The sequence below is a fragment of the Narcine bancroftii genome, chromosome 6 (genome assembly GCF_036971445.1).
Source record: "Narcine bancroftii isolate sNarBan1 chromosome 6, sNarBan1.hap1, whole genome shotgun sequence".
Lineage (NCBI taxonomy): Eukaryota > Metazoa > Chordata > Chondrichthyes > Torpediniformes > Narcinidae > Narcine > Narcine bancroftii.
This window is the reverse complement of record NC_091474.1, coordinates 12,179,336-12,191,745: the sequence shown is the minus strand read 5'-3', so window position 1 is coordinate 12,191,745 and position 12,410 is coordinate 12,179,336. Positions and strand designations below refer to the sequence as shown.

The 12,410-nt window shown below is 37.1% G+C and overlaps 1 protein-coding gene across 14 annotated transcripts in view; it reads right to left on the bottom strand.

The window, feature by feature from the left end:
- The window catches only part of dnmt3bb.1 (DNA (cytosine-5-)-methyltransferase 3 beta, duplicate b.1), a 333,238-nt gene that overhangs the window by 16,013 nt on the left and 304,815 nt on the right, over window positions 1-12,410 (bottom strand). For all 14 annotated transcript variants that reach the window (XM_069883973.1, XM_069883974.1, XM_069883976.1 and 11 more), the window contains 2 exons: window positions 11,279-11,427; window positions 9,106-9,191 (listed from right to left, as the gene is read on the bottom strand). In XM_069883973.1, the coding sequence (XP_069740074.1) occupies window positions 9,106-9,191; window positions 11,279-11,427 (235 nt within the window). The remainder of the gene's footprint in view (window positions 1-9,105; window positions 9,192-11,278; window positions 11,428-12,410) is intronic.

Sequence of the window (12,410 nt, the reverse complement as noted above, 5' to 3'; positions counted from 1 at the left end):
CATCTATTTAAGCTGAATGAAGGAAAATTTAGGGGAGATGCCAGAAGTAGTTTTTTTTGTTTTGTTTTGTTTTTTTTTTACACACAGGGAGTGGTGGTATCTGGAATTCCCTTCCAGGAGTAGTGCTTGAGGTTGACACAATGAGGACATTTAAAAGACTCGTAGATAGGCACACGAATGTAAGAAAATTAGGAGGTTGTGGACAGTGAAAGAGGAAAGGGTTAGATTGATTGTGGAGTAAGTTTATATGGGGTCAGCACAACATTGTGAGTTAAAGGGCCTATATTTTGTGTTTTATGATTAAAATGATAAATGGTGTTATTTCTTTGAACTGTTATCATATTATTGTGTGCAATACAGGAAAAGGCTGAAAGAAAGAACTTGCAAATAACAACATTTTTTCTGTTACTTTACCTGCAAAGCCATTTACCAAAAATTGGTCATAATGTTCGTTGAGATAGTGAAAATAATAAATTTGCCTTGGGATGTTAAGCATTATCATCCTAACAGCATCAGCAATAATTTCCATCTTGTTTGATGCATCAGGTTCAGATTGCCATTATATCTGGCCAAACGATTAGCCAAATCGTACACACATTTTTGCTTTAGCATTGTTGTTTCCAAACAATTCCTTTAAAAGTAGTTTCATTTTTATACATCTAGTCTAAACAATTTAGATAATACAAATTTTATTCTTCTGATCATAAATGAAATCTTTCTCTTCTCAATGAACTCTAGCCTATTAGTACAATGTACACATTTCAAAACCAAAATAAAGTAGGTTCTGGAAATCTGAAATGACAACAGTGAGTATTAGAAATAATCAATGGGTGAATCAGTAACTGTGGAGATAAAATGCTTCTCTCTCTCTCTCTCTCTCTCCCCGCAAATGCTGCCTGACCTCCAACACTGTATGTTTTTATTTACTTATTCTGAAATCAGACACTGGCATCATTATTCACTTTTGCATAGTGTGAAAAATATTATTCAATCTCTTTCATTAAAAGATAATCCTCAATCATCCTAAATACAGTAGAATCCATATTATCCGGCATCTACGGGAATCGTGGATACTGCATATGTAAATTTTCAGGTTGACTGAGAGACATTGTTACACTGCCCAACTAATACACCTACGTCGAGAATACACATTTTAAAAGACAAAAAACAGAGTAAAATATAAATTAATTTAAAAAAAATCAGTATTGTAATCTTTATTTATGTAAAATTCACTTTAATCAGCTAATTCCTATAACTTACAAAATTTAAATTCGAACCGCAGTTGCTGGTGCTATATAATGGCGCTAGCCACTATACTAACTGTGCCGGCATGATAATTAACCCGCCTGCCCCCAAATTCACAGATAAATCCTCATTAATATACTTAATATGAATAAAGATAAAGATTCTTACTAGGCAGGGATAGGGAGTCGCCCCAGTGGCAAGTGGCATTGGGCAGCTCTTCATCCTGTGCGTTGCCATTTTATTCAAACAGCTACTATGAGCAGGGTATAACTGGGGCACTCCACTGGCTAAATGTTTGCTCCCATCTTCACCAAGGGGTTGTGCTTTGCTCTGGAGAACATTTGCTTTTAGAATTTTAAACTCTTATTTAAACTTTTGTTTAATATTTTATTTTTTCTTATTATTTCCTCAGAAATTTTTTGCTAGTGGTTTCCGGTTGATTGAACTCCAGATAATAGGATTGTATTGCAGTAATTTTATATGAAACCTAGAGTTCAGCTCAACATGTCTCACTTTTATGTCAGGAACACAATTTACAAATCTGGAAATTATTATGTGTAATATTATGTAAAGAGACTAACACCTTCAGTAATTTAAACAGAAATTTAGTAAAAGCAGTAACAAGCCAGTAACGTCCAAATTACAAAATTACTGAAGTTTATTATTCCCTGAATTTTTCAAACAGATTTAATTCACTAAAAGATTTGTTTAAAATAATTCTGAAAATTCAAGCTAACTTCTCAGATTATATTCTGTCCTATATGAGTGCAACAATTTTCTAAAGATCCAATAAAATGCATAACCTATGCCCTTTACACTCATATTGGAATACCCACACCACACCATACTCAGCATGAATATTAAAATATTTCTGCACACCACAGATAATCCATGAATATAGACCGAAGAAATTCAGTAAACTTAATTATGTTAAGAGTACAACGAATTCCTATAAATGGCAGGGTGAGAGACGAGAGAATCAGTAGAAAATAATGAAAAAAATGTTCCAGTCTAATGAGATTTCCTCCCAAAAAACTGGGCAATGGCCACTTTGTACACAGTAAACATCCATTTTGTAATGGAAGTTGAAAGAAGAACAAATATAGAAACCTGGAACAAGATTTGGGCAATTGGTTCCTCAAGTTTATACCACCATTGTAGATCATGGCTAAATGTGACTAAACTTCGCATTCCCAATACTTCCTCTTAACCTTTGTGTATCAAATATCAATTTCACATTTAAAATTAACATCTGAATAATTACTCCCTTCAGATATGAACCACATTTTTCCAATTCTGCATATTTTCTCATGACTCTTTAAGGGCTTGGCTCCAATAATTAGAGTATACCCTCAGCCCAACACTCCTCAAACAATGCATGTAATTACCCTCTTACATTCAGTTTACTTATTTAATTCAAAACTTTCAAATTGTCTCTTAACCTTGATTTAAAAAATACAATCCTCATCATTGTATTGCCTGCTCATAATTTAAACTTTTAAATCCAAGTATTATTTGAATACTGCACACTCACCAAGGCCAACGTGTCATACCATAGGCTTGTCTCACTGGAGCTTTATATATGTGTTCTGTACAACTCCACATATAATCAATGTTGCCTCTTTCTGAATTGTTGGCGAACTAAGACACATATCTTTCTATCCTAAATTCTAAGGCACTTCCGAAGATGAATTGTTGCATGACTATAACAGATTTGAGTGCTTTCCATTATCTTGATTTTGAGTCCTTTGCTGCTCAGCTAATTAACGACAATATCAATAAATTGTCTTCAATTAATTTGCTTTATGTTTCCTATTAGGAATGTCATCAAATGCCTTCTGGAGATTCATGTGGATTACATTCCACTCATCAGAGGAATTCCAGCACATCAAGGCAACAGTGCAGAGGCACACCAATGTTTCTACTTTCCAAGAAATCTGAGGAGATTCAGCATTTCATTGAATACTTTATTGAATTTGTACAGGTGTACTGTGGAAAATATACTGCCTGGTTTGGAAACTTGAATGCCCAGGAATGCAGAAGGCTACAGAAAGTAGCAAGCTTAGCCAAGTCCATCACAGGTTCTCACTTCCTCTCCATTGAGGATGTCTATGTGCTGCACTGCTACAAGACAGCAGACAAAAACATAAAGGATCTGCATCACCCAGGTCATGCTCTCTTTTCAGATGGAAGGTATAGAAGGTTGAAGTCCGGAACTTCCAGGTTCAAGAACAGTTTATTTCCCCATCAACTATCCAAACTGTCCTAACCATAACATTATTTCCACACCACAAAATATCTATCTGCACTATTGGAACATCACTTTTTTTTTGTACTAACTGTGAATAATGACCAATTATTTTTATTTACTAGCTGATTTTCTCTCATGTGGTAACCATATAACATATAACCATTACAGCACGGAAACAGGCCAATTTGGCCCTTCTAGTCTGCACTGATCCAAGTACCCTCCTCTAAACTCACTTACCAGGACTCTGCCCATATCCCTCCATCCCCCTCCCATCCATATACTTATCCAACTCTTTCTTAAATGACAAAATTGACCCTGCCTCCACCACCTTTCCCGGAAGCCCATTCCACACAGTAACCACGCCAATCCTCCGGCACTATACCTGTCTCTAATGACATTTGAAAAATCACTGCCAGAGCCTCCTCTATTTCCTCACTAACTTCTCTCAAGATCCTGGGGAAAATCCTGTCAGGACCTGGAGACTTATCCACCTTTATATGTTTCAAAAGGTCCAGTACTACCTCTTTCTTAATCATTATAGTCTTCATATTTACCCCCTTTGCTTCCTTTACCCTGCACAGTTCAATATCCTTCTCCTCAGTAAATACTGAGGAAAAGAAATTGTTCAAGACCTCCCCCATCTCTTTTGGCTCCACACACATTTGTCCTTTCTGATTCTCTATTGGACCAATTTTGTGTCTCACTTACGTTTTGCTATTTACATATTTGTAGAAATCCTTTGGATTTATTTTCACTTTGTTCCCTGTTTCTTATATTTATTGTATCTTTCTTCGAACCAAGTTTCCAATATCCCTTGAGAACCATGGCTCTCTCAAACTTTTGACCTTACCTTTCAACCTAACAGGTATATAAAGATTTTATACTCTTAAAATCTCTCCTTTAAAAGACCCTCCATTTCTCTATTACATCCTTCCCAGAAAAAAAATTGTCCCAATCCATCCCTTGTAAATCCTTTCACATCTCCTCAAACCTAGCTCTTCCCCACTCAAAAACCTCAACTCTGGGCCCAGATCTATCCTTTTCCATAATTACTTTGAAGTTAATGGGACCATGATCACTGGACCCGAAATGCTCCCCCACACAAACCTCTGTCACCCGACCCATCTCATTCCCCAACAGTAAGTCCAACACAGCTCTTTCTCTAGTTGGTACCTCCACGTATTGATGTAAAAAGCTATCCTGCACACACTTTACAAACTCCAACCCATCCAGCCCTTTCACGGAATGGGTTTTCCAATCAATATTCGGAAAATTAAAATCCCCCACAATCACTACCCTGTGCTTATTACAAATATCTGCTATCTCCCTACTAATTTGTTCCTCTAATTCACGTTCCCTATTCGGTGGTCTATAATACACCCCTGTAATTGTAACTTTCCCTTTCCCATTCCTCAATTCTACCTAAGTAGCGTCCATGGACAAGCCTTCTATTCTATCGCACCTAAGCACCGCTGTAATATTTTCTCTAACAAGTAGTGCAACCCCACCCACTCTTGCCCACCCCACCCCCCCCAGTTCTATCACACCTAAAGCAACTAAATCCAGGAATATTTAGCTACCAGTCACATCCCTCCTGCAACTATGTTTCACTAATCGCTACCATGTCATACTTCCAAGTGTCAATCCATACCTTCAGCTCATCCACCTTCCTTACAATGCTCCTAATATATGCATTTTAGAGATTTCCCACTCTACTTCCTGTAGGCCCCTATCTTTACCAACAACTCTCTTATGATCTTTTGCAATCGACCTCCATCCATCTTCGTATAGAGCATCCCCCTTTTCTATCACCTGCCTTTCCCCCCTCAAACACTGTCTACAAGCTTTCTCTGATTGCACTCTAACCTTCTTCTTGCTGTTCTCCTTCATTTCCCTCCCCCCAGCCATTCTAGTTTAAAGACTCCTGAGTAACTCTAGCAAACGTCCCCGCCAGAATCCTGGTCTCCCTGGGGTTCAAATGCAACCCGTCCTTTTTGTACAGGTCACACGTACCCCAAAAATGGTCCCAGTGATCCACAAACTTGAATCCCTGCCCTTTGCTCCACCCCTACAGCCACACATTCATCCTCCATCTCATTCTATTCCTTCCCTCACTGTCGAATGGCACAGGCAGTAATCCCGAGATTACTCCCTTTGCGGTCCTTCTTTTTAACCCTCTCCCTAACTCCCGGTACTCACTTTGTACTTATTGTTTGTTGATATTGTGTACTCATGTATGATATGTTTATGACAATAAATCTTGTCTCACAGGCACTTCCCTATCTATTACTTTGGTCATTTCCTTCAAAATTTACTCATCTTTGTCATGCACATCCTTAGTAACGAAATGAAGATTTTCCATGCTCATTCACAATTTCTTCAATTGTACAGGTATTCCTTAGAATTTCCACTATAGTACCATTCTTGATAGTTTTCCAGATTAGCTTAAGAGATCAGTACTTGCACCATCCACAATTAACTGCCTTTTTAAGAGGTGCAGGCCAAATAGCTCCTCTATCATTCAATAACCTCATGGCTGATCTGATCTTGACATCAACTTTACACTCCTAAATTATCCCTGGAACCTCATTTCCTCAGTTGTCCAACAATCTACCTTTTGAACATGATTACTCAGTGAGGTGTTCCTTGGTAGAAAAATACGCAGATTCATTCGTAGGGTTGGAAATTTTCTTTGACTCAGTCTTCAATGCCCACTTCTTACGATGAAATCTTGCCCCTTCAGTTCTCTTACCAGGAAAAATATTTTCACCCTATCTACCCTAGAATCTACCTCAGAATTTGTATTTCGATGAGATCACCTCTCCTTTTCCGAAATCAAGAGCCCATTAAATTCGATATTTTCTCATAAATTAGGCTGCTCAATCATGAAATGAATCTCCACTTAAATTCTTCCTTACAACCAAATGCAGGATCTAGGAGTGGTCACACTAATGTGCTAAACCAGTGGTCTTCAAACTTTTTCTTTCCACTCACATACGTAATCCCTATGCCATAAGTGGTCTATGATTAGTAAGGAATTACTTAAGGTGGTATGTGAGTGGAAAGAAAAAGTTTGAAAACCACTGTGCTAAACAATTGTAAGCAAGTTTACTTTTCTTTGCTCCAATCACTCTATAATAAAGACCAACATCCAATGTTTTCTTAAATACTTGCTGTAGTTGCTGCAAGCACCAACATTTAATGTTCTTACACAATTTAACAAATATTGTTTTTCTATTCTTATCAAAGTAAGTAACTTCACTTTATCTTCTATAAATTTATCTATTCTCCAAATCCCTCTGTAGAATCCTCCTCCTAATAAACTTTCCCACTTATCTTGAGATCACCATCATTACTTTAACCATATCGATAATATAAATTATAAATAGCTTAGGACCAGCATTAATTTTGTGGCACCAATCCTGAAAGTGGCATATTTATTCCTTCTACTTGTATGCTGTCAGTTTACTAAGCTAGGCTAAAACATTAGCTCCAATCACAAGAGCCATTACCTTGCGCTTAAAGTTTACAGAGGTAATTTATGGAAAGCATTTTGAAAATCCAAATATCCGATTATGCCACAATCACTGGTTAACCCTTAACTTCCCCTGATTGTTACAACATTATAAACAGAATGATTTTCTCAATTTCTTTTGAACGATAACGCAGGGCTCTAAAATGATGAAAGTTTTGATAGGAACTGGAGCTTTTTTAACTAACTTCTTCATTTTTATTGGATTCAATATTTCTGTAAAATTCCATGTTCCTGCTTCGACCTAGATGCAAAATATTTCTCCGCTAACTCTTCATTTTCTATAGTAATTTCTCCTACATGTAAGTGACTCACATTTAATTTTGCTATCTATTTTCACATATCTGTTGCAACCTTTAATTTTCACATATGGAAATATTTTAAGTCTTGTCCTTTAAACTAGTAATTAAAAAACATCCACTTGTTCCCCATATTATTTAATTGTTAATAGAATCCATATTTATTGCTCTGCAGCTAAACTAATCCCAGGAAATCATTATGAGAAGTACTAAAGTGGGAAGGAAGCTAATGACATATCAGTTCTAACCACATTGCTGTCTAATATTCTGAGCAGCCACGAGCATTTTAGAAAGATAATGCATTCAGATAGCTTTTCTTTCAATTCTCAATATAGAAGAGTCTTGTTTATGAAATGGATAAATATTCTCTGAACTCTGCAGGTATTTTAGTTTTTAATATAGTAGGTAAAATCCATCTGGAAAAGAATACATATTTTTATAAATTCTATAATAGAATTATATTTTTAATTACACATGGCCTGTTAACTGTTTATGCTTCCCAGGAAAATATTGAGTACATATTCATCACAGGATACTTGTTCGAATCCTGAGTGTTAGCACGTTAATTAAACGGTGCTTTTACCTTCAATAATAACCTGTGCAGACTACCAAGGGTTATGGCGATTTGAGCAGGTTTTCTTGTCAAGAATATCTGTCGTACTGTGACTGTCAAACGAAGTGCTCAAACCACTGATAATGTTGATGTTCATTTTCATATTAACTAGGATGGTGATTTGTAGGTTTATGATACAATTTGAAGTTGTCTATCAACAAATTCCACATTTGGAATTTTCTTTTCGTTGACAGAGGCTACTGGTGTGATATGAGAAAACTACCTCTTCCTCATCACTGTGGGATGATCAAGCCCTTCCAGATCAATTTCTAAGTGAATGAGATGAAAACATAATTTCATTCTTCTCTTCCTCAACATTGTGCTTATACTCAGTGACAAAAGGACATTGCCTAACATATAGATGCGATTACTTGAATTTCCCAATCAAACCTTCACTTTGACTTCTCTCCCATTTTAAATATGGATCTTTACAGCCAACAGAAAACAAAATTTTTCCACCAGTTAGATCTTAATTCAAGCTCAAACCTCAGTGGTGTAAGGACACTGGCGAGTACCCTAGATTTAACAATTTAAATAATAAGAATGCATCTAAGGTGAAAGAGTCTGGCAAACAGTATAATCAAATCAATACCGAACATGGTGAGAATAACTTTCTCTTGCCGAGGTAACTATTGTAAATTGGTTAACACCTGTTAAAATTAGTTCTTGGGGAATATCATACAAAAAGATTAACATTGATTTACTAATGCTGCCAAAAACAATTTTTGGCTTACCATTCATTTGATATATAATAGACCAATAATACAAAAAAAATTAATTAATAATAGAGATAGTCAAGTACAAATTTATTTGCACAAAATCAAAAACTGCAGATGCTCGAACTCTGAAATAAAAATGGCAAACATTGTAAGCGCTCAGCAGAACATGTAATATCTGTGTTGAGAGAAAAAAGGGTTAAGTTTGCAGAATAATCACCATTGATTGAAACAATGCTGAGGAAAGATCTTTGTACTGAAATGATATTGTTTCTCACACTCCATATAGTGTCTGATTTGCTAAGTATTTATTTCAATTCCTATTTTTATATTTTAAAGTTACCAATATATTAGTTTAGTTTATATTAGTCACACAAAGCATTTGACATCAACTAGCAGCTGAATTTGTGGCTATGCAAAACTATTTATAAGGACAAAACACGTCTAACCTGTTCATTCCCGGTAAATTTCCCCAAAAATAACGAGCTCTGTGCGCTGCTGAGACATCGATTGCGTCAATCATAACTGGGTTACACTGAAGGAGCAGAGGGAAAATGTTATTCAAACTGAGTAAAAAAAAATGTTGGTTTTATTCATTAATAAACTCTTTCTTAATGATCTTCTGGCATGAAAAAACCTGGAGAAGTAATGGCAGTTTTGACAAAGGGTCAAACTAACTCGGTTTGTCTCTTCATGGGAGCTGCCTGGCTAACTCAGCTTCTCTCACATTTTCAGTCTTCATTTCAGATTTTCAGCAACTGCAGGAATTTTGCTTCTCAGCAGAAGATTATCAACTTTCCTGGGGGCCAAGGCACAGCAGAATGAGCAGGAGTGTCAAGGTCCTACCATCGGAGTGCCTTCTGTGCCACTTTCTAACCAATACCGATGGTACATGCAGGATTAATGTTGATGGGATCGCTCTGAGCGCTAGGATAGGTTCAAAGGGGCTAACGGTTTTCACCTGTGTCAAGAAAAATAGAATAAGTTGAGATAAAGAAGATGTATTTTCATGGCCAAATCAATCCTGCATTTGCAGAAACAAAGCGACAGAGGAGATGAAAATATAATTGAAATGTGAAGGAAGAATTATTTTTTCTTTTTCACTTTTTGGACAGTATACTGAAAGAAATTAACAAGCATTTTATGCTAGGCAGCTGAGAAACATTTATAAAATTAATATTAGCTTCCATAATATTGTTTTCACAACTTCACTGTACCAGACAGAGAAAAAAAGAACATAATCAGTGGAACATGGTTGTGAGGTTGACAGTCGTCATGAAGTGCATCGTCTCAGGTTACTTTCAGGTGCATGTAGAGCCATTAATCTATTAGTCAGTCTTGTGCAATACAGCAGAAAATAGGTAAATGACATTATTTACTAAAGAATTTCATTGGCTTTCCCATGGGCAACAGTGAACAAATGGGGGACACCTTAAGATACTGCCCTAAAGGTTTTGCCAAAGTCCAGGGTGTCATTGATAAACACAATTACAAATCCATAAAGGCAAATATGGGCAAGGAAACATTCTCCGTATGATCACTTACCATCCTACATCTTTCACGGGGAACATCACTTGGAAGAAGAACTGAAAATAGCAAGAGCAGAGCATGTACACTTGATGAGGGACTTCAACGTCCCTCACCAAGTGTATTTGTTAGCACCATTACACAGTGCGAGATGTAGTTGGCAGCCTGGATCTGTGGCAGGTAGTGAATGAATTGACATGGGATAACTCTATCTGACCCCATTTTCTCCAATCTATTCACAGTAGCACTGAGAGACTGAGCACTGCACAGTCCTTGTCGAGACAAAGATCTGTTTTCACACTGAAGACATCTTCCTTACAACAACATATAACGGACATGCAACATGGTTTCTGGTTAGAACTACACTGGCAGCTCAAAACGGATTATCCATAAGGCACTATTCTCCATTAGCTGCAGCAGAAATGTACTCTACCACAATCATTAATTTGGCATATCCCCCAATTTAACATTATTATCAAGCCAAAGAATCCACCCACGTTCAGTGAGGAATGCAGAAGGACTTGCAGGGAGCAAAAACCAGCATATCTAAAAAAAGTGATGAAGTGCCAGCCTACTGAAGCTGCCAATACAGAACTCTCATCAATAACAGACTCAGCTAAGCTATCTCAACACCAACAGTTTGGAGGAAAGCTCTGCAGTCCTACCACACCTAAACATGAAAGGTAGTGACAACTAAACAAGTAGTGAGAGGAAGAGGATCAAGGAACATTAGCAGGACAAATTTAACTCAGCAAATTGCCAACCAATTGGCCTACTTTCAATCATCAGCCAAGTTATTGTAACTGTCTTTGACAGTGCTATCATATTTTTTCAGGGAATGGTTGGACCATAAGTGTTGGTCTTGCCAGCAACTCCCAGACTCTGAAAATGAATGCAATAACGATTTTCCGATTTTCCTTCTTAAACTTTACAATAATGCAAAACACAGCCATTTTCATCCATTTTTCATTAATTTTTGCCCTTGAGGCAAAAGAAATTCAGTCAATGTCATTCCTGTACCACAAGCATGACATGCTTAATTAATGTAATTTAGACAAGGTCAAAAAAGATACAACTAGACATTTCAATTCCTACCTCCAAGAAACGCGAGATATCCCTTTTATCATTGACGCCCATGGCAACAACATTTTCAAATAACCAGAAGAAAGGCCTGTCTTCCCATTCCTTTGGTCTGGTGTCATGAAGTAATCGATAAAATTCAAAGAAAAGTCTTCCTGTACCCTCTGAAATAAAATAACATCAAAACCATGATTGTGAATAACATTTTAAATTTAAATGTAAGTTTTAAAATTTAGATTTAGACATGCAGCACAGTAACAGGCCATTTGGGCCCACGAATCCATGCTGCCCAATTAACTTTCTACTCCGGGACTTTTTGAATGGTAGTAAAACCCACGCAGACACAGGAAGAATGTACAAACTCCTTATGGATAGCATGGGATTCAAACCCCGGTCCCAATCATTGGTGCTGTAAAGGCTTTGCGCTAACTGTGACACCCTTGCCAACTGTGACCTGAAGTCGATTCCTGCAAATGTCATCATTCCATTCTTCATTACTATGTTTAGTCATACCAATTATCACTAATGAGTGCAAGATATTTATACATTTGAATGGGAAATGCATTACCAAGTTTGCGGATGACCCCAAAATTAGTGGTATAATGCAGCCATTCTCAGCAAGAGCCCCGAGTACAGATCCCCCAGCACACTTAGTAAAAAGCCTTGTTTTCATTTCACCTCACTTAACAAATATTTTTTATGTAGTTGGTAGGAGAGAAGAATGGAAGAAATCAAATCCTGGCTGCTTCGCAGGAAAGGAAGCCCGGAGACTTTGAGCAAAGTCCTAAGTAAGGGGGGGAGGGAAGGGGTGGTGGATAGCCAAAAAAAAATGAGAATGGTTGAACAAGGTCAGCTGAGGTTACAACGAGATATTGATCAACTGGCAAAGAACCAAAGAATGGCAAATGGAATTTGTGAAGTGATACTTTTCAGGAAGTTCAACCAAGGCAAAACATACACAAGGTCCTGAGCAGTGTTGAGAAACATGTACTGTATATATTTCCTCAAATGTGATCATAATGTGGTGAAAAGGGTATATGGCGTACTTGCATTCATTGGATGGGTTACTAAGAACTAAAGCTGTGATGTCATGTTACAGTCATATAAAAATTGGTGGGACTACACCTGGAATATTGTATGTAGTTCT